The 21,370-nt window shown below is 61.6% G+C and overlaps 1 protein-coding gene across 6 annotated transcripts; it reads left to right on the forward strand.

Moving 5' to 3' along the window:
* The first annotated feature begins 2,019 nt into the window (after positions 1–2,019).
* PEAR1 (platelet endothelial aggregation receptor 1) lies at positions 2,020–21,009 on the forward strand. Of its 6 annotated transcripts, none has more exons than XM_033094053.1 (24): positions 2,026–2,151; positions 7,045–7,321; positions 10,657–10,766; positions 11,404–11,508; positions 11,624–11,724; positions 12,434–12,526; positions 12,769–13,012; positions 13,714–13,834; positions 14,037–14,173; positions 14,259–14,471; positions 14,752–14,926; positions 15,009–15,129; positions 15,827–15,990; positions 16,083–16,185; positions 16,314–16,460; positions 16,690–16,815; positions 17,698–17,826; positions 17,945–18,073; positions 18,246–18,458; positions 18,666–18,754; positions 18,862–18,997; positions 19,152–19,226; positions 19,305–19,538; positions 19,832–21,009. In XM_033094053.1, the coding sequence occupies exons 3-24, from the start codon at positions 10,666–10,668 to the stop codon at positions 19,981–19,983; spliced, it is 3,108 nt and encodes a 1,035-aa protein (XP_032949944.1). In that variant the 5' UTR covers positions 2,026–2,151; positions 7,045–7,321; positions 10,657–10,665; the 3' UTR covers positions 19,984–21,009. The 6 variants fall into 6 exon arrangements, with proteins under 6 accessions (XP_032949948.1, XP_032949944.1, XP_032949950.1 ...); XM_033094055.1 differs by having other exon boundaries at positions 2,027–2,151; positions 7,228–7,321; XM_033094054.1 differs by lacking the exon at positions 2,026–2,151 and adding an exon at positions 3,807–4,507.
* Positions 21,010–21,370: the final 361 nt, after the last annotated feature.

The raw sequence follows: 21,370 nt of genomic DNA on the forward strand, positions 1-21,370 counted from the left end.
CCTCTTCTCTCGTCCTCAGTCTCCCCCTTGGCCACTTGAAGGGATTGCATAAGGTCTCTCTGGCCTCTGACATGCTGCAACTCGATGGTCTTTGGCCTCCAGACCCTGGAGCTGTGCTCTGGTTTCTGCTGCCCCCTGCTGGAGACTTTTGGTGGCACTTAAGTCAGGAAAAGCACCGTCCCACCTTGCCTCCTTTCCTTCCTTCCCCAAAGTGGACAACATGATCCAATCCGCATCTCCCCAGCACCTTCCACCTCTCCAGCACCAAACTAAACAACGCATGCTTGTCTCTCAGATAGAAAAATATTGTCAATGCATATGATTGACAACGGACTTGAAACCAGAATACACAAAGAATTCATAACCCAGCAACCCCACTCCCAGGTAGCTACCAAGATAAATGAACACGTATGTCCACACAAGACTTTACACAAACATTCACAGTAGTTTTATTCATAGTAGCCAAACTGGAAACACCCAGTGGCATCAACTGGTGTAAAGACAAATGTGGGTACACCATACAATGGACACTAGTCAGCTACAGAAGCGATGAGCTATGGAAAAGCCTCATGGCTGAGACAAAGAAGGCAGACAAATGAATGTATATTGTATGAGTCACATATGAAATTCTGGGACAAACCTACAGTAACGGAGAGCAGATCAGTGACTTCATAGGGGTTGGTTTTGGGGGAGGATGGAGTTGGGGGTGCCGCGTTATCTGCAGACGGGCACAGGGAAATACGGGGGGAAAGGGAAATGTTTTGCTTTTTGTTTTTGTTTTTTATTTTTTTGATTGGGCTGGTGGTTACACAAAAGAACACATTTGCTGAAACTCATCCAGCTAAGCCATCGAACAAAGTGAAATGAGCCAGACAGAAAAGGACACAACACTGTATGATTCCACATATGTGAGGTGCCCAGAGTGGGCAAATTCAGAGGGAAAGTAGCATAGCCGTCACCAGGGGCTGGGGGTGGGGGGAGAATGGGGAGTTAGTGTTTAATGGGGACAGAGTTCCAGTTTGGGATGATGAAAAAGTTCTGGACATGGATAGAGGTGAGTGATGGTTGCACAATATTATTTGTGTTATGGATATTTTACCACAATAAACAAAATCTAAACAACCGTCATGGAACTGTACACTTTTAAGTGGGTATATACATATATTTTTTTTACTGGATGTCTATTCTACCTCAATAAAGCTGATTTTTAAAAGCCTCCACGGCGGACTGCCCCTGTGTTGGTCTTCCGGCAGCTTTTTCTGTCGCAGGCGGTGGTTTGCAGAGGGACCACAGGCCTGGGTTCAAATTCCCCTTCTGTCACTTACTAGTGTCTTAAGACGCGGGACAGCCGTCTCACCGTGTAAAGGGAACGAATCTGGGGTTAAGGGTTAGGGGAAGCAATACACCTAAAGGGCTGGTAGTGATGACGGCAAATGTTGTAAAATTGTCTGTCCCCTCCGATCAGACAGACTGATACGGGTGCCCTAAGAAGGGTGGGGGCCGGGTTGACGACTTCGGGAGCGAGCACCTGCGCCCAGGTTGGCGGCGCGAGCTGTGCGAGGTGGACGCTGGCCGCCAGGTGGCGCCCGGCGGAGGCGGCTGCCCTTGACCACAGCAGCCCTGGGTGCTTAGGAACCCGGAGCGGCACCAGGCGGTGCCCCCGACGCCTCTCCCAGCCCGGGTGCGGCCGGTCGGCCCCCGGCTTGTCTGGAATGGGGTCACGGTCGTTGGCCGCCCTGGCAAGGTGCCATCTCGGGGACCCGCTCCGCAAGCCCACTTTGCAGTCACGAGCGGGCCGTGGCCCAGCTGGCGGACGGCTGCTCCTCGCGGGTCTCGTCCCGCTGGGCTCCGGTCCCGGCGGCCGAGGGCCGGCGCCGCTCGGCCTCTGCGGTCCCACCCCTGCGCCGGTCCCCGCCCGGGTCCTCTGCATCTCTCCGCCCCCGGCTCCCGGTTTCCTTGTCAAAACTTCCTGCCGCGGCGCGGCCCGAGTCCCACCTCCTTCCTGCCCCCGCCCCTCCGCGCCTCCCCGCCCGCCAGCCACAGCCTCAGGCTCCCGCCGCTCCGCAGTCGGGCCGGGGACCCCCGCCCTGTCCTCCGGGCCGCCCTGGCGGTCCCCACCCCAGGCCCACGAAGAGATAGGACCCCAAGCAGGTGAGTGACTGCGCGCCCCCGCCCCGGCCGCAGGGCGTGCGGACTCCGAGGTCCCCTCCGGACTGGAGTCCGAGCCTCCTGGGCGAGGAGTGGGGACAGAGACGCGAAGGGGTGGCACAGTGGAGAGGGGCCAGGGGAGCGGGATTGCCATCCCCAATGAAGCAACAGGTCCACGACGTACAGATGCCCTGCGGTGACTGCGGGAGCCCCGGGCAGCCTCCCCTGCCGCCCGTCCCAGGCTGGAGGGATAAGGGGTACCAGGTCCCCTGCTTGGCTGAAGGGAGCATGAAGAGCACCCACGTGGGAGTCAAGGCTGGCGAGTTGGAATCTGGACTTGCTCCTTATTAGCTGTAGGAACTTGGTCAGGAGACTTAAGCTCCGTGCCTGGGTGTCTCACTTCTAGAAGGGAAACAGTAATACACACTGCCTGCGCCATGGGGTGTTGTAGGCTTAGACCAGCAAAACCCTGTCTGCTGCTGCCGACAGTGCCTGGTCAGCGTTCAGCGTCAGTGTGGCCCCTCTCCCTGCCAGGACCCATGTTGGAGGAGGGTGTAGGGAAGGGACCCCCGTTTGCAGGTCCCTGGCGCTCAGAGTTCTGCCAGTTTTGAGGACTAGGAAGTTGTCTAAAGGCCTCAGGTACCTGCGTCCTCAGCCCCGTGGGCTGGGGGGGGTCACCCGAGGTAGTGTTGGCATCAAGGCTGGTGTGTGTGTGTGGGGTGGGTGTGAGGTGGGGGGCAGGTCCAGCTTCAGGAGCCCAGGCCCACAGCCACCCCCCACCCCCCATCTCTAGCTTCCTGGCCTTTTATGAGTGACCTCTCCCGGGGCTGGGCTGTGACCCCAATCCCCGGGGATGGGAACAGCTTGTGCTGGCCCGAGGTTCCCAGGCTCGGCCAGACCTCGGCTCCAGCCCTCTCTCTGCTCCTGGCAAGACTGGGCAAGAGGTCAGCTCTGAACCCAGGCCTAAGCTGGGCCTGGGGTTGGGGAGCTGTTCACTGAACCCCACCCCACCCCAGTCCATGATATAGGACCTGTATGTGAGCCAGTGTGTGGGGGCAGCTCTCCTGTCTTCTGTCCCCTGCTACTGCCTCTCCCATAGTCTACCTGCCATACTTGCCGCAGCAGTTGGGGCTATCTTCACTGCTGCCTAGGAGATGGCCGGGTGGCCAGGCTCACCTCTCTGCCTTCCCGTCTTCACTGGGAGGTGAAGCCCAAGTTGGCATCTGTTTCCCCACTGTCCCCCATTCCCTATCAGACTTTCCCAGAAGAGGAAGCTGGCTCTCCAGGCAGCCCCATCCACCAATCGGAAACCTGGACAGCGATAGAGGTCACTGGGCTGCTGTCTGTCCCCCCCAGCCTCCCCCCAGTCCCCCACACACACAGTGGGTGGGGAGTGGCTGAGGCCAGGCCTCCAGCCAGCTGCCCCCCGCCTCCTCTTCCAGTGGCCTTGGGAAAGTGGGTTCCTGGGGTGCCTCAGGGCCCTGGGGCCCATCTTGACTTGAGGAGGGTGTTGGCTGCACTCCTGGCAGATGGTCTTTGGGGAGAAGCCAGCAGGAGGAGGAAGAGAAGGCAGGGGACGAGAGACAGACAGAAGAGATACAGAGAGACAGAGACCTAGAAACTCCTGGAAAACAACAAGGCCTGGAGGGAAAAAAGGCCGACTTAGAAAAACAGAGCAGAGACCCAGAGGAAGAACAGGAAGGAGGGGGACACAGAAGGAAGGACGGACAGTCAGAAGACCGAAAGGAAGCACCAGGACAGGAGGACCTACAAGGGAGCACAGGCTTTGGCGCTCCACAGACCTGGTCCAGAGCCCACCCTGAGGCTGGCTGGCTGTGTGACCTTGGGGCACATGCCTTAACCTCCCTGGGGAATTTCTTCATCTATAAAATAGGAGGCATAATAGCGGCGACTTTCTAGGATTGCTGAGAGAATGAAAAGAAAGGATCTACCTACAGTGTACGCTGAACAAGGGGTGGTGACTGGTATTCCAACGCCCACCTGTGACAGGATGGAGGTCTCCAGAGAGAAACAGCATGGGGTTGGGGGGGCGGCTCTGGGCCTCCTGGGGCCTCTCCTGCCTCACCTCCCACTGCACCCCCAAAATGGTGTCTGGAGCCCATCCCTGTGTTTAGGAGGAGGTGTGGTGGACAGTGAGATGCACAGCTCTGCAGATGACAGTGTCTTCGTCCCCTAGGAACTGGAGGACAGCCCTGAGTAATTCCCGCCAGGGTCAGAGGCTAGGTCTGCAGCTGCCTTTGCTCTGTAACCACGGAAGTTCTTTCTGAACCCCACATTCCATCCTCTCGCCAACGTTGTGTTGTGGGGGCCCTGGAAGGAAGGCCAGTTCTGCTGTGGGGTGAGCGGGGGGGAACCACAGCCCCCTGACATTTCTCTCTCTTTCCCGTTCCCCACAAAGTGAGGGCCAGGCCTGCTGGGGTAAGGTGGGATCTCAGGGTCTGTCATGCGACTGCTCCGTGTGCCTGTACTGCTGGGGTGCTGGGGACAGTGGGGGAGGAGGGAGGCAGAGAAGTGCCGTGACCCCACAGTTCCATTCCAGTGGGGAAACTGGACCTTAACAAAAACATAATGGCCACGGATGGGAGAGGACATGGGGGGGGGAGGCTCGGAGAGGAGTAAGAATGGGGGGTCCTAGCCCAGTTGGGTACCACACTCACAAACCAGCAATCACAGGTGGGCTGCCATCACCGATCAGTCCGTCAGACTTGAGGTGATCCAGGGGCTGTGAGTTTCTGGGTTAGTCCCACCTGCCCCCAGAGGAGGAGCCTGGCACCAAGCCTTCGGCTGGGGTCTCCGGAAGTGTGGGTCCATGTCCAGTTTGGAGCTGGCCTCAGCACACGCAGAACTGCAGGAGGAGAACAGCCCTGGTCTCCTTTGGGCGGGGGCCTGAGGGTCCGTGGTGGAGGGCAGGGAGGAGTGGGTGAGGCCTGGCGTCACTGACGGAGCTTTCTGGAAGAGGCTGCTGGCCGGGAAGCATGAGTAGGACCTGGGCATCCCAGGGGCGGCCCAGGCAGGGTGGCTGTGTGGTGAGAGGCCTGGGGGGCAGCGGCTGTCCGGTGTGATGGGAGCGCAGCAACAGAGGCCATGAGGCTGGACACTGGTGGGGCTGGCCCCTGGGCACCCTCTCCTGTGGTGTGGGGAGCACAGGGGCCTTAGGGAGGGGTGGTGACCAGGGCAGGGCTGGGCTTTCTGGGGGCATCGGGGGACAGTGATGACACCCATCGGTGGTGGGCACAGGGGTGCTTTACCCTGGGAAGAGCTGCTCCCTGCCTGTGTCACCCCTGGGGTCACCCTCCACCCACTGCTTTGTTTTCTGAAGCAGATTTTGGTCCTGCCGTTGCCTCTGACAACCAGTCAACCCTTGGGCAAGTCATTTTACCTGAGGCCTGTGGTGTCCCTGTGAAGCGACAGCCACTGGCACCTGTGGGCAGCGGCCAGGGCGGGTGGCACTGGCACTGCGGTGGGGCAGGTGTTCAGTGAATCAGAGTCCTGCAGTTCCCGTTTCCTGAGCAGTAAACAGGTCGCAGGGACAGACGACCCTCTTGCTTCTGTTTCCTGAGCCGTGGAGAACACAGGCCGGCCCCTGCCCCTGCCCCCTTCCCGCCGGCCTCTGGCACGAAAGCACGCAGGCTTCCTGTCCCTCCATCCGGTGTAGGAGGGGCTGTGCACTCACGTGTGCGCGCCTGTACACACGTGCACGCGCCTGTACACACATGTGCACGCCTGTACACACGTGCCCTGAGTAACCTGTGGAGCAGACCTGGGTCAGAGCGCGTCCCCTGGCACTGGGTCGCGGACACAGGGTGACTTCGGACTGGGGCCTCACTGCTGAGTGGGGAGGACTAAGTGATCCTGTGTCCATGGCAAAGACAAGTTAGGAAAGGGCGCAGAGCAACAGAGACAGGGAGAGAGACTGACACACAGGAGCGGTACCAGGCACGGCCACCCTGGCACCAAGCGGGCACAGGGCTGAGTGAGTGGACGTGGCTGCAGTCCCGCGTCCACTCATTTGAAGGCGGCCCCTAGTGCGCTGAGTGTGGCAGCTTTGACAGAGGAAAGGAAGGGGACAGGCAGGCAGACAGAGACCGAGAAACTGGTGCAGGGAAACGAGGGCAGAAAGCAGAGCGTTGCTGAAGAACAAGATAGAAGGCGGAAAGCAAGAGGCTGAGAGCCTGGAACTTGGGGCGTCTGTTTGTGCGGCAGCGCGCGTGCACTGAGCAGCCTCTGGCCTGAGGCTCTGTCCAGGCGGGTCACTGAGCCCTGGGAGATGTGGGGGTCACGCTCCCATTTTAGAGATGATGAAATGCAGGCTCCCAGGGCTCAACTGCTGTGCCTGGGGTCACACAGCTTGTGACAGCTTGTAAGTACTGGAAACCATGGACTCCTAGATGGGAAGGGGGAGACAGAGAGAGACTGGGGGGATAAAGAGGGAGGGAGGGAGGGAGGGAGAGAGGGGCCAGCGGAACCGAACAGGCAGAACCCACAGAATCCGGGCGCCCTGCCCGTCAACAGCCTTTGGCTTGAAGAAGTACCTGGCGGGCAGCCCACCCTTCTGGGGGATCAGGTTCTTGGGGAGCCTGGCCCCTCCCACCCCCACTTCCTTTCTCTGTCAGCATCTAAGGCCCCATTCCTACTCCTGGACTGCCCCAGGGGTTCTTCAGAAAAAATAAGAAACAGCTTTTCCGGGAATCAATACCCGAAGGGTCTGACAGTGCCAAGGGTGTGGGGATGGGTGCTGGAGGGGGCTGGGGCAGCTTCCCCCCCCATCAAGTGAGCGCGTCCCCTGGGCTCTAAGTGCTTTATCTGCACTGGCTCAGTGATTGTTGGCAGGACAACCCTACGAAGGGAAGTCCTCTTATCCTCCCCATTTTATAGATGAGGAGACCGAGAGCTGGCGTTCACATCCAGGCTTGAGCGGGCTGCAAGGGGGCGCAGGCTCGGACGGAGGACGCTTGGCTGCACCACCTGCCAGAGAAGAGAAGCTGGGAGGGCCGGTGGGGAAGTCCCTCCTGCTGTCTCACTTCCATCAGTCCCACTCTTGCTGTCTGCCTTCTGTAGAAGTGGATCATGTCCGTCCACTAGGAGCTATACCCCTCCCAGGGACCCCAGACTCACTCCTCTCGTCCTCCTGAGGAGCTGCAGCCCACTGAAGGTAGGGTGCTCCCCACGAGAGAGGAGCAGGGGAGGGTGAGCTGGGTTGGGCTCAGTGTAGGCGTGGAGGCGGAGAGGGCAGGGAGGCTGGGGGCTGGGGGCTGGCCTGGAGCCCAGCTGCTTTGCATCTCGAGGTGGAGGAGAAAGAAGTGTCAGCTCATTCTTGACTGTAAACACATCCCAGTTCCCACGCCTCTGATTGCTTCTTGCAGCAGCCCCCACCCCTACCCCCTTCTCCTGACCGGCCCCCTGCCAGGCTCCCCCTCCCCATAACAGGCTCTTAAAAAGAGATGCAAAGCCCCTGGGATTCCCATCTGGGCTCCAAAAAGACTGAGAGACTTCTGCCAGCAGTATGGGTCCCAGCTCCATACTACTAGTTGCGTGGCTTATGGCAAGTGACTTGCCCTCTCTGTGCCCATTTCCTTGTCTGTAAAAGGAATACCAATAGCTACCACATGGGACTGCTGTGAGATTTAAATGAGATGCTCAATGTAAATCGCTCGGCACCCCGCCTTACTCAACACAGCAGTGGACATGCTGGGGTGGGGGAGGCATCTGGGTCCCCCAACCCTGAGATACTGGAGGCAGGGGCCTGAGGGCGTGGGCATCGTGTGGGAAGAAGGAGCCTGCAGTGAAGACTGGCATGCGTCTCAGTGAGCGAACTGAGGGCCCTGGGCCGGATGGGGAGCTAGCAGTTGTCTGATTTAACCCCCTTGAGGGGCACAAGTAATGCATGGGCCCAGTGCTGCGGGGCTGGAGGGGGCTGGGAGAGAAGGGACCAGGCCCAGGGCCCCAGGGAGCCCCTCGGGAACACAGGCTCCATGGGGACAAGCCGGGGAGGCCAGGCTGGCGCTCCGGGCTGTGTGTGTGTGTGGGGTGGGGGGGGCTGTGCTCTCTCCTCAGGGGCTGAAGCCACTCAGGCCAAGCCCTTCCCTCCCTGCCCAGCTCCCCACCCACCGCCCCTCCCTGCTGACCACCCACTGGTCTCCCACCCTGACCAGCTGCCTCTTCCTCTTCACTGCAGCCCTCCCTAGGGCCCTTTGGGAAAGCGTCCCGCCCCCCAGGCAGCTGCCCTCTGGCTGCTGGAGTCACCCCTGCCCACCTCCATCCCATCCTCTCAAAGCCCCACAAGTGGGTTGGGAGGCGGTGATGGGGGCTGATGTGAACGGAGGAAGGACTAACTGTGGGCCCCCCCCCCCCCGCCGTGCCTCAATGTACCTGCGGCAGCTTTTGTCCCCTTACTGTGGCCTCGAGCTCTGGGGACAGATCCAGGCCAGGGGACGCCTGGGGTCCTGGTGTGTCTGGAGATGACCCTGGATCCAGACAGACTGAACTCCATTCCTAGGACAAGGGCCACAGCCCGCCGCCCGCTGGGGACTGAGGGCTCAGGGTCCTGGGCGTGGCCTGAGGGGAAAGTCAGCTGGGGGCACACAGGAGGTGGGCGATGGGCCTGGCAAGGTGGCCAGAGCCGGGCAGGAGCAGAGGGGGTCATTTGGGGACGTTGGGAGAAGGAGCCAGCTGTTTGGGGGGCTGGGGGCATGTGCGGGGGAGGCAGTGGGGTGTGCCCTGGGACGGTGGGTGGGATCTGGACACTCACCTGTGGCCTGGTCCCTGAGGACGGGCTGCGTCCGCCCGCCCTCCCCCACTCAGAGGGAGCCACAGGAAGGAGGCTTCTGGCCCCGACCCCTCACATCCCACCTTCGGAGGTGAGGGCAGTGGGAGGGCAGAGCCATCCACTCCCTGCCCCCACACACACATTCCAGCCAGTCTCCATTTCCTGAGCGCCCCACACTCTCTGCCCCCAGGCCCTGGGCCCTGGCTCACCGACTTTCTCAGGCCTGCTGAGTTACTTGCAGTGAGTTAGGAGGGGCTGAGGTGGCAATCCTCCCCCAGGGACCTGTGATGGGGGCAAGTGGCTCGAGGGGGACCCTGCTGCTCTGTGTGCCTGGAGGACACTGGGCAGAGATCGTGGTGGGGGGGACACCTGGGAGGAGAGGTGGGAGGACTGCACACAGCACACACCACACACCTGAGTGGCACGGGCTGCAGGGTGATTGTGACTGGGGGAGTCAGAGATCAGGGCTCTGCTCTGGCTCTGCAACCCGGAGGGAAGGGGCCTGACTGGAGCTGAGAATTTGGCCAGCGGCTGTGGGGACCCTGGGAGCGTGTGGGCGGGGGCGTGGGGTGGGGCCAGGCATCAGGCATTCCAGAGATACTCAGGGGTAAGAGGCCTGCGCCCCGACCTTTCTGCTGGGGAAAATCATAAGCAGATGTGGGTGCCTGGGGAGGCGGAGAGTGAGTTTTAGGAACACTGAGCGAAATCTGAAACCGGCAGCGGGGGTGGCCGCTCAGGAGCTGGGCCTCCCTGACCTGCAGGGGAAGATGCATCTGAGGTCTTGACCCTCTTCCCACCCAGTGGGCGAGGCCAGGGGTGGGGGAGGTGGCCAGGAGCCCATCTGCAGATGGTTGATGGGTGGCCAGAGGGAGGAGGGTGCTTCTTTCGTCTGAGGCCAGGCTGGCACCTCCTGGGAGACAGCACCTGGGGTCAGGTGCAGTGATGTGCTGGCAAATATTTAACAGCTAACTCTGGTGTGGTGGTGGTGGGGGAGAGCTGGCCCATTTCCATGGTGTAAATAACCTCATGCCTGATTTACAGCTACCGAGTGACATCCCTGGACCGGGAGCTGGGAAGGGACAGCACCAGTGGTTCTCGGGGGGGTCCACCTCAGCGCCCTCTCACCAGTAGTTGGGAGGGGTCTCCTTCAAGGTCACCTGGGCCCAGCCCTACCTACTCCCATCCCGCGTGGCAGGAAGCCCACAACCACATCTGCCTGCATACGTTCTGTGACGGGGAGCTTACCACCTGCTTTGACTGTTGGAAAGTTCTTCCTCCAGCTGAGCCCCAGTCAGGCCTGCCACAAAACTGCCCCTTGGGCTCCAGTTTCACACCTTGGTGTAAAAATAAAAGTGCCAGGGGTTGCAGCTGGACTGGGGGCTGGGGGTTCAGAAATAAAAGGCACTGGTCCCTGCCTCTGGAGGTCATGGTTAGGGAACAGGGCTAGGACAGCCGTGGGGGGATGCGGGGGGGGGGGGGCGGCGGTCTGCTAGTGGGGGCTGGGGAGCAGAGAAGGACACAGGTGGTACTCAGGCAGCCCTTGAAAGGCAAGTGTTCAAGGTGACGGGTGGAAGGGGAGGCCGGCCCAGGGAGGAAGCAGCGTGAGGAAGGCCCAAAGCTGTGCGCTCACCTGGTCAGGTGTGAGACGGGGCAGGCAGGATGCAGGCAGCTTGGCCCCGACCACAAGCAGCAGTTGCAGCTCCTTTCCTGCCCCTGCTCAGGTCTCTGCAATGTCGTCACCGCTGCCCTCCCTCCTCCTCCTGGCCCTGAACCTGCGGCTGGCAGGAGCCCTCGACGCCAATGACCCCAACACCTGCAGCTTCTGGGAAAGGTGAGGGGCCCCTGCTGTGGGGTGAGGGCTCCCCATTGTCTCACTGGGGCTCCTCTTCCCAGGTCCTTCCGTTGCCGCCCTCCAGCTCTCCAGCCCTCACCTCCCTTCTGTTTCTGCTCCGTGGGCTGCCTGACTCCCTCCCCGCTCTGACCTGCTTTCTGTCTCCACCCCACCTCGGAGCCTATCTATCCTTCCTTTATCCCCGTCGTCCCTTGGTCCCTGTGGGAGGCTGGCTGCAGGACAGAGTGCAGGGTGGGAGCCATTTTCTGTGGGGTGAGCCTAGGGGCCGGCCTAGTGGGAGCAAAGAACAGGGTAGGGGGATAAGGCCAGCGTGGGATTTGAGCAGAAATGCTTCAGCCCAGCCCCACCCACTGGGCCCAGAGTCGTGGAGGACGAGGGGAAAGTGATAGCTCTGGTCCTGTAGGGTGAGAAGGGGGTGTCCCGGGAATACCCCAGTGCTGGGAGGACCCCTTCAGCTAGGGACAGGATTGGGTCCACCCTAGGCTTGGGGGAGCAAGGCCACATGTTGAGGTGGGGATTGCCCCTGTGGCCAAGCCTCACAGCCCTGCTCCCCGGCACCTGTGCCAGCTGGGGCTTCTCCCTGCGAGCCGGCCCCTCACCAGTCCCCATCTCGCAGCTACACCACCACCACCAAGGAGTCCCACTCCCGCCCCTTCAGCCTGCTCCCCTCGGAGCCCTGCGACCGGCCCTGGGAGAGCCCCCACATCTGCCCGCAGCCCACGTGAGTGCCTGACCCCTCCGTGGGCGGATGGGTAGCCGCTGGCCCTCCACGCCCGCATTTTCTTTGGGCGGTGCCGCCAGTGTCAGCGACTGAGGGCCCTTCCGGGTCTCCCCAGGGTTGTCTACAGGACTGTGTACCGCCAGGTGGTGAAGACGGACCACCGGAGGCGCCTGCAGTGCTGCCAGGGCTTCTACGAGAGCGGCGGGGCCTGCGTCCGTGAGTCCTGGGTGGGCGGGGGAAAGGGCGGGGCCTAGCGCATCCTCTTAGCCCCGCGCCTGCCCTTCCCTTCCTTAGGGACACAGCTGCCAATCCCTCCGTCTGTCTGGCTGACCCCGTGTTTGTCCCCTCCCCTCTCTCCATGTCCCTCAGCGGTCCCTGTCTCTCCAGAGCTCTCCCTCTGTCTCTGGGCTGCCTGTGTCTCTGTCACTGTGTGTCTGGGGGCTCCGTGTCTGCGTCCATCTCTGGTGCTTCCTGTCCCTGTCTGTTGCTATCTGTCTCTGACTTGTGGCTGTCCAGTGCCTTCTGCCCCTCGCCCCCAGCACTCTAAAACCCCCAGACTGCCCCTGTCCCCTTCCCTCAGCCCTGGCCTGTCACCAGCCCCTGCAGAGACCCCTGCCCAGCCCAACCTGCCCTGGACCCCTTCCCTCTCTCTGGACACAGCCACGCCTGGTCTCTATCTGAGGAACCCGCTCCCCATTTTCCCGAAGTGCTTTGAGAACATCACAGAAAGGGGCTGGGGAGCCGGCCCTGGGGTCTGGTCCAGCTCTGGCCTGAGTCGCTGCTCTCAGTCTTTCTGCACGTTAGTGGCAGCGTTGCTGGTGGAGAACGCCAGGTTCCTGGTGTGGGAGGGAGGAAGATGGGCTCAGAGGATGAAGGTGGGTCTGGGTGGAGGTGCAGGCGTCTTCTCACCCCCTCTCCACCCCAGCACTTTGCGCCCAGGACTGTGTCCATGGCCGCTGCGTGGCGCCCGGTCAGTGCCAGTGTGTGCAAGCCTGGCGAGGCGACGACTGCTCCAGTGGTGAGTGGCTGGTGAAGGTGGCAGTGCCCTCGGCACACCCTCCTACCGGGGAACAGGTGCTTTGGGCCCCAGGGCATCACCCACCATTGCCGCCAGCTGTCTTTCCCTGGATGTGGTGTGTGTGGGCTTTGGGCCAAAGCGGGCACAGGCCTCTGTGTGGGGCTGGGAGCCAGAGAGGAATTACCTGGAGGCTGGGGAGGGGTGAGGCCCCTGGTGACCCCTCCAACCTCCTCCCTTTACAGCGTGCACCCCAGGAGTGTGGGGGCCACAGTGTGACAAGCCCTGCAGCTGTGGCAACAACAGCTCCTGTGACCCCAAGAGTGGGGCATGTTCCTGCCCGTCTGGCCTGAAGCCCCCACACTGCCTTCAGCCCTGCTCCCCTGGCCGCTATGGCCCTGCCTGCCAGTTCAGCTGCCACTGCCATGGGGCACCCTGTGACCCCCAGACTGGAGCCTGCTTCTGCCCCCCAGACAGAACTGGGCCCAGGTACGTAATGGGGGACAAGCACACGCATGGGTCACAGACAGCACCACACAGGCATACACGGGCATGTGAGGGGACTCAGATGAGACCCCAAACATGGGGATGGGTTTGAGAGGCCACTGTCCTAGTCTCGGCTCTGCCACTGGCTGGCTGGCTGACCCTGAGCAAATCAGTGACCCTGGGAGCTTGTTTCCTGTGTGTGCACTGGGGACAGTGTTGCCCACCTGGGAGGGTGGCTGTGTAGACAACACGAGAGAGCATGTGTGTGAAAGCACGTTGTGAAGTGGGGCAGAGACAGGGACCCAGAGAACCCTGTACTTGTCTCCAGACAAGGCAGGGAACAGGGAGAGCTGGCGAGTCACAGCAGGGAGGAAGTGCTCCTTGGTGGGGACCAAAGATGCAGCTGCATGAGGAGCTTTCGTGATTGGGACCCCCTGCAGGCAGAGGTGTCCCCCGGAAGTATCGGCATGAGCAAAGGTGGAGGGGCACACGGGGCTGTCCACCCCACTCGACCTGGTGGAGCTATGTGTCCCTGCCATTTCCGGTCCTGGAAACCTTTGCCTTCTTGACGCCTGCAGTCCCCAACAGGGAGGGGTGGGGTGGACTCAAAGTGCCCTGAGGCCAGGCCTTCCCCCTGGGAGGGCCTGTGTGTGGTAGGCAGAAAGGGCTTATTCACACATTGACCTCACCTGCTCTGCGGGCAGCTGTGAGGTGTCCTGTCTCCAGGACACTGCTGGCACCTTCTGCCCCAGCACTTCTCCTTGCCACAATGGAGGTGTCTTCCAGGCCTACCAGGGATCCTGCAGCTGCCCACCTGGCTGGATGGTATGAAGGGTGGGGCCTGTGGGGATGGGGTGAGAGTCTGGGGACAATTCTGTGGGTGGTTCTCAACAGGGCTCCCAGAGGGGGTGGGCTCTCTGGGCCCTGGAGAGGTTTGAGGGCGGTGGGTCTGGGCGAACCAAAAGGGTCCTGTGGCCTCCGGGAGGGGGCCAGGCACCTGGGGCTCTGTCGCCCTCTCACCCCACAGGGCACCATCTGCTCCCTGCCCTGTCTGGAGGGCTTCCATGGACCCAACTGCTCCCAGGAGTGTCACTGTCACAACGGTGGCCTCTGCGACCGATTCACTGGGCAGTGTCGCTGTGCTCCAGGCTACACCGGGGATCGGTGAGTGGCACTGGCAAGGGTGGGAGCCGCGGGGTGCGGGCCAGGAGGGGTGGGCGTGGCCAGGCTCACTCAGCTAGGCGCCCAGGTGCCGCGAGGAGTGCCCCGTGGGCCACTTCGGGCAGGATTGTGCTGAGACGTGCGACTGCACCCCCGGCGCCCGCTGCTTCCCAGCCAACGGAGCGTGTCTGTGCGAACACGGCTTCACCGGGGACCGCTGCTCCGAGCGCCTCTGCCCCGACGGCCTCTATGGCCTCAGCTGCCAGATGCCGTGCACCTGCGACCCGGAGCACAGCCTCAGGTGGGCTGTGGGACACTGGTCAAGGGCTCGGGAGGCCGTGGGAGACGCGTTCTGTGCTGGAGCCACCCGGAGTCACGAAAAGCGCCAGGGGCATATCCATGGGCAGGACAGATGTCACTGAAGGGAAAAGGGAGGGGCCTCGGGGATGGGGAAGGGGGCGTTCTCGGAACAGCACCGAGACTCCTTTTTGGCCCCCCACTCAGCAACGGGCTGTCCCCTGCAGAGGGGTGTGGAGGTCGGCCCACGGCCCCAGCTCAAAGTAGCCCGCCTCCTTCCACAGCTGCCACCCGATGAATGGGGAGTGCTCGTGCCAGCCGGGCTGGGCCGGCCTCCACTGCAACGAGAGCTGCCCGCACGACACGCACGGGCCCGGCTGCCAGGAGCACTGCCTCTGCCTGCACGGCGGCCTCTGCCAGCCCGACAGCGGCCTCTGCCGGTGCGCGCCGGGCTACACGGTGAGGCGCGCCGGGCGACCAGGACCCGGGTGGGGGTAGGCGGAAGAGGCAGCCCCCTCACTAGTCTGCCCACCGCCTTCAGGGCCCTCACTGCGCTAGCCTCTGCCCGCCTGACACTTACGGAGTCAACTGCTCCGCACACTGCTCCTGCGAGAATGCCATCGCCTGCTCGCCCATCGACGGCTCTTGCGTGTGCAAGGAAGGTAATGGGGCGGGTCCCAGGGAGGAGCGACTTGGGGGCGGGGCCTCGGAAGGAGCGTGGAGCCAAGGGCAGGGGGCAGGCTGCAGGGTAGGGGCGGAGCCACGGAGCAGCAGCTGGTCGGTGGGAAAGTAGCCAGGATACTTCCTTCCTGGAATCTCCACTTGGCTTTTTCTTCAACTGCAAAATTCCCACTCGTCCTTAAAGGCCCAGGCCAGAAGGCCTCTCCTGGGAGAACACTACTCACCCTCGGTCATAGAGATCCAGGCAACGGCAGCGCCAGGCAGGGCAGGGCCTCCGGGTCTACCAGGGCTGGTGCCATGGCGATCTTTGGGCTAGACTCTGACACAGATGTATTTCGTTTGGTCAGCTGTGTTATGTTGAACAAACCCAGTCTCCAGTCCCCACTGTTTCCTATTGTCTTACATAGGATCCGATAACTCATTTAGTTACTTGTGGGGTTTGCTGCCAGCCCCCTTCATTTGCAGAAGAGCCGAGCAAGACCCAGAAGGGGGTGGTGCCTGGCTGGCAGCCACGGGGCCTTCTGCTCCAGTGTATATGCCTGTCTCTTGTATGGGGACAGGAGCACCCCCACTCCGCCCCAGCTCATAGCACACAGCCTGGCACAGCCAGTGCCCAGTGTGTGCTTGCTCGGGAGGGGAGCTGGGTCCCCATGCCTACCTGCAAGGCCCCTCTTCCAGGTTGGCAGCGTGGTAACTGCTCTGTGCCCTGCCCGCCTGGAACCTGGGGCTTCGGTTGCAATGCCAGCTGCCAGTGTGCCCACGGGGCAGCCTGCAGCCCCCAAACTGGAGCCTGTACCTGCACGCCTGGGTGGCATGGGGCCCGCTGCCAGCTCCCCTGCCTGGTAAGTGTCCAACAGCCTGCTGCCTGGGGGAAGGGAGGCATAGTGCCTCCCCCTACCCCCCCGACTGCCCTGCCCTCCACCCTCTCTCCAAGAAGGGACAGTTTGGAGAAGGCTGTGCCAGTCGCTGTGAATGTGAGCACTCTGATGGCTGTGACCCTGTTCACGGACTCTGCCAGTGCCAGGCCGGCTGGATGGGTGAGCACACGGGGCATCCAGGCCCCAAGCCCCCTCTGGAGTTGGGGGTGCATCTCACAAGAAATGGGTCCAGAAGAACCCCTATGGAGGGGGGCTGGGCCAGGTCATCCTACTCCTCTCTCCCACAGGTACCCGCTGCCACCTGCCCTGCCCTGAGGGCTTCTGGGGAGCGAACTGTAGCAACACCTGCACCTGCAAGAATGGGGGCACCTGCATCCCTGAGACTGGCAACTGTGTGTGTGCACCGGGATTCCGAGGCCCTTCCTGCCAGAGACGTGAGGCCCGTCCCCTCCCGCCCTCCAGAGACGTGAGGCCTCTCCGCCTGCCAGCCTTGCTGGCAGTGCATTGTCAGATGCCAGAATCCCCACTCTACCCAGCTTGGTCTCTTCCACTGATTCTAATGTGCCCCCAGTTACCGCAGTGGGAAGGAGGGAGGACCATCGTGGGATCAAGGGCTGGTGGAGGGTTGGCCCCGCCCCCAGTCACCAGAAGCCTCTCCTCCAGCCTGTCAGCCTGGCCGCTATGGCAAACGCTGTGTGCCCTGCAAGTGTGCGAACCACTCCTCCTGCCACCCCTCGGACGGGACCTGCTACTGCCTGGCTGGCTGGACTGGCCGCGACTGTTCCCAGCGTACGTGCGTGGTTGCCTAGCGGTAGCTCGTGTGTCAGCGCGTGTGCACGCCCAGAGTCGGGGGCTGAGGATGGAGACCTCTGTTCCCCTGCCCTGGGTGTAAAGCCTCTGGACCTGCCTTCACTCAGTCAGTCATATAAGCAATGTAAACAAATACTTACTGGGTGTCCCTTGCAGGCTGACTGCTGAGAAAGCAGCATGAACAGGCCAGGAAAACCAACCCGGCCTTCGCCTGCAGGAGGCCTGGGGGCGGGGCCACGAGCTCAGTTTTGAAAGTGTTCTTTTTTTCCTTTTGCACTTTTCAATTTATTTACTTATACATGGTTTCTTTCCCACATAAATACATGAAGGACATCATAGAAAAGAGTAGTCAAAGAACACCAAATGAAATACATTTTGAAAAGGAGTGGTGCGAAGCTCTTCCTGTGAAAAAGCCTGCATGTAAGCTCACGGCAGGCAGGGGACAGGAATGGCATCTCGGTGAAGAGTTTTTCCATAGAATTCAGGAGCAACTACTGTTAGGTTATTTGCTAATGTCAGATATGCAAAATTATGCCTTAAATAGTGTGGACCTTACTTCTGTCGTGTTTAAAGAAAGCAGCCCAGATGTACGCAGTGTGGGGCCGTCTGGGAAACTCCTGTGTTGTTCTGAATGGCTATTAGCCAGTCAAGTGCAGACCCTGAGGGGGCAGCTGGGCGTGCGGGTGTGCAGGTCAGCATTTGTGAGCGTCCAGTGTAGATACTGTTCAAGGCTTTCGTGTCCCTGGGGAGACCAAGGCTCCAAAGCTGAGGGGAAGATTTCAGTGACGCTGGGGGCTGAGAATGCGGGGGTGGGGGGAATGGCTGGGCTGGACTGCCAGACAGGTACCTTTTCTCCTGCAGCGTGCCCTCCTGGACACTGGGGAGCCAACTGCGCCCAGCCCTGCCAGTGTCACCATGGTGGGACCTGCCACCCCCAGGATGGAAGCTGTTTTTGCCCCCCAGGCTGGACCGGACACCTCTGCTTGGAAGGTACCAACAGAAGGAAGAAGAGCTCCATGCCCATCCCCAAATCAGCCCTCACCCAAGGAGGAGACTGCAATGTCCTGCCAACCTCTGACGCTCGCCTGCCTCCCTGGCTCTCTCCCAGGCTGCTCTCCAGGGATGTTCGGTGCCAACTGCTCCCAACTGTGCCAGTGTGGTTTCGGAGAGAAGTGCCACCCAGAAACTGGGGCCTGCGTGTGTCCCCCAGGGCACAGTGGTGCGCCCTGCAGGATTGGTGAGTTTTCTAGGCCCCCACAGTCCCGAGGGAACCAGGACACCACGAGCACCTACCTGCCTGGGTCTCTGCCAGGATCTGGACCCCTACTCTAGGGGTCTCATGCATGCATGACCCCCATGGTCACCATCAGAGCCAAGACGCTGTCCTGAGTGACCGCCCCACCCACTAGGAAGCCAGGAACCCTTCACCATGATGCCCACCCCTCCAGTAGCCTATAATTCGCTGGGAGCCGTCATCAGCATCGCTGTGCTGGGGTCCCTGCTGGTGGCCCTGGTGGCACTGGTCATTGGCTACCGCCACTGGCAAAAGGGCAAGGAGCGCCAGCACCTGGCAGTGGCCTACAGCAGCGGGCGATTGGACAGCTCTGAGTACGTCATGCCAGGTGAGCTGGCCTGGGGGCGGGGGACACATAGGAGTGGTGGGGGACCCAGAGCAGAGCTCCTACATCGCTCCCTGGACCCAGGAGAGGGGAAGTGGGGAGCTGGAGGGAGAAGGGGGCTCAGAGGGCCGACCCCCGATCTCCGAGGACAGAATGCCCAGGCCTGGCTCTGCCCAGGCAGCCCCCCCATGCCTGAGTTTGTCTTTGCAGATGTCCCCGCCAGCTACAGTCACTACTACTCCAACCCCAGCTACCACACCCTGTCCCAGTGCTCACCAAGCCCGCCGCCTCCTAACAAGGTCAGTGCTGGGGGACGCGTGCGCTGCGGACGGACGGGTGCCCACCTGCTTCTCTCGAGAGCCCCTCCTTGCGTGTTTCTCTCCCTGTCCTTCCTGTCCCCCCTCAGGTTCCAAGCGGTCAGCTGTTTGCCAGCCTCCAGGCCCCTGAGAGGTCAGGGGGCGCCCATGGGCATGATAACCACGCCACCCTGCCTGCCGACTGGAAGCACCGCCGGGAGCCGCCTCCAGGGCCTCGGGACAGGGGTAGGAGCCTGAAGACCAAGGTCTCGTGGCCGCCCAGCACCCCGCCCCGTCTGAGTGTGTGTCTGTGGACCGTGTTCTGGGCCTCAGTGCTGGGGGAGGCTGGAGCCTGGGGAGGGGCCAGGGGTCTGATGCTGCGTGGTGTCCTGCTCCTCAGGTGGCAGCCGCCTGGACCGAAGCTACAGCTGTAGCTATAGCAACAGCAGTGGCCCAGGCCCCTTCTGTAGTAAAGGTGTGTGCAGGGGAGGGGGGCTGCCTGGGGCAAATGGGCCAGGGCTGGCCTGAGCCTGACTGCTCTCCCTCTCCTCAGGGCCCATCTCTGAAGAGGGGCTAGGGGCCAGTGTGGCTTCCCTGAGCAGTGAGAACCCCTACGCCACCATCCGGGACCTGCCCAGCCTGCTGGGGGGCCCCCGGGAGAGCAGCTACATGGAGATGAAAGGCCCTCCGTCAGGGTCTGCCCCCCGGCAACCCCCTCAGCTCAGGGACAGCCACAGGCTGCAGCGGGACAGTGGCACCTATGAGCAGCCCAGCCCTCTGACCCATGGTGAGCCCTCCACTGGGGCAGGGAGGGAGGAAGGGGAAAGGACAGGGAGAGCATTGGAGGCAGCATGATGTGGCAGCAAGAACTTTCTGGTACTCAGAAAAGTGGGGAACAAGGCGGGTAACAAAGCGTCCTCCTGTTCTGCGAGGAGGGCAGGTCCGGGTGGCCTTGTCCACGGGCAGTTGGGATGCGGCACAAACTGGCCTACAGCCAGGCACCAGTCCTCTGTCTGGGGGCAGAAGAACCGGGGAGGCGAGGAGCCACCTGCCCCTGTCCTGTCCCCTTTCTGTCTCCAGACCGAGACTCCGTGGGCTCCCTGCCGCCCCTGCCTCTGGGGCTGCCACCCGGCCACTACGACTCCCCCAAGAACAGCCACATCCCCGGACACTACGACCTGCCCCCCGTGCGGCATCCCACGTTACCCCCACTTCGGCGCCAGGACCGTTGAGGGGCCAGATGGTGTGCAGAGGCCAGCCCACCTGTTCTTGCTGCCCAAGGCTGGGGATAGCGCCGGCTGTGCCCTGCCAGGAGAGGGAGAGGACCGGCAGGCCGAGAACATGGACACGTCTAACAGACGAAGAGAATGGAGAGGTGGGAGCCAGGCTCCCGGTTCCACATTGGGACACTGGCTGCCAGGAGGCCTGCGTTCCCTTTCCTCAACCCATCGTGCCCCAAGGCCCCCAGGGCCTGTGTACATAACCTGGTGGGTGGGGTGTTGACGGATGAGTCCGATTTCATACTGATGTCTAAAGTGTATATTGGGTACCTTTCCTATGCACTCCCAGGCTGGGCTCTGTGTGCGTGTGTGTGTGTGCGCGCGTGAGCATGTGTGGTTTCCGTGGGGTCCAGGCACAGGCCCTGCCCTACGGCCCTCACCGGTTAGTAGAGAGGCAGCCTAAACTCCGTTAACTAGTCCTAGTCTCCTAACTGGCCCCCTGCGTTCACTTGGTACCCCCTCCAGCCCAGCTGGCTAATGTCGTCCCTGCCTGAAAGCCTGCATGGGGGCCCCACTGCTCCTGGGCCAGACTCAGAGCTGTCCAAGTTCCTAGGAAAGCCTCTGCGGGTCTGGCTGGCTCAGCCTCACTGGGACTGCTTGCTGTCCCTCTGCCCCAGTCACACTGGCCTCTCAGCTGTCCTAGCAGAGCCGCCTTCCTGCCACTGGGACTCTGCACAGCTGGAATCCTCTTCCTCCTCCTCCCTGGCTAACTCCCGCTGGGGCCTCACATCCTGTCCTCTGGGAGGTGCGTCTCTCTCCTGGCACTGATCACAGCTGCCTTCATTCTTCATTCCACAGACACCTGCAGACCTGCAGGGTGCCAGATACCCTGTAATGTGTCGTTTCTTTATGTGCTTCTTTGGTTAATCTCCGCTTCCCCCACCGGACTGTAAGTTCCCTGGAGGCAGGGGTCCTCTGTTCATGCTCGACATTGGTTCCCTTTGGCACAGAGTCGACACTCAATAAATGTCCCCAAAAGGCTGAGTGGCTGAGTAAATTAAAAGTAGCAGTGACACTGGTAACATGGGCACATGGCATGCTCCAAGCGTTAACCGACTGCATAGGTGGGCACCTTCCCCAAGCTGGCACTGCTAGGGGGAAGCAGCAAGGCTGAAGGGCGGCACGGGCTGGGAGTGACAGTGGGGCAGTGGTAGCGAGTGGGCTGTGGGGGCGGGAGGCAGGAAGATAGACAGGAGAGGGTGGACTAAATGAGGGCCCAGCAGGGGGAGCCTGCGGGGCTAGACTACCTGAGGACCTTAACACCGAGATTTCTGGAAGCATTACCTGCCTTATTAATTCATTAGCAGATCAAGTAAGGCCCCAGAGCACCAGGAGGCTA

The sequence above is a fragment of the Rhinolophus ferrumequinum genome, chromosome 22, assembly GCF_004115265.2.
Source record: "Rhinolophus ferrumequinum isolate MPI-CBG mRhiFer1 chromosome 22, mRhiFer1_v1.p, whole genome shotgun sequence".
NCBI lineage: Eukaryota > Metazoa > Chordata > Mammalia > Chiroptera > Rhinolophidae > Rhinolophus > Rhinolophus ferrumequinum.

What these genes read in the sequence shown, in the direction of transcription:
- PEAR1 (XM_033094057.1), top strand. Translation starts at nt 10,666, where the DNA reads ATGTCGTCACCGCTGCCCTCCCTCCTCCTCCTGGCCCTGAACCTGCGG. An exon ending in CGGACACCTCTGCTTGGAAG is followed by an intron (nt 17,827 to 17,944) that starts GTACCAACAGAA and finishes GCTCTCTCCCAG; the next exon opens with GCTGCTCTCCAGGGATGTTC. An exon ending in GCCCGCCGCCTCCTAACAAG is followed by an intron (nt 18,755 to 18,861) that starts GTCAGTGCTGGG and finishes GTCCCCCCTCAG; the next exon opens with GTTCCAAGCGGTCAGCTGTT.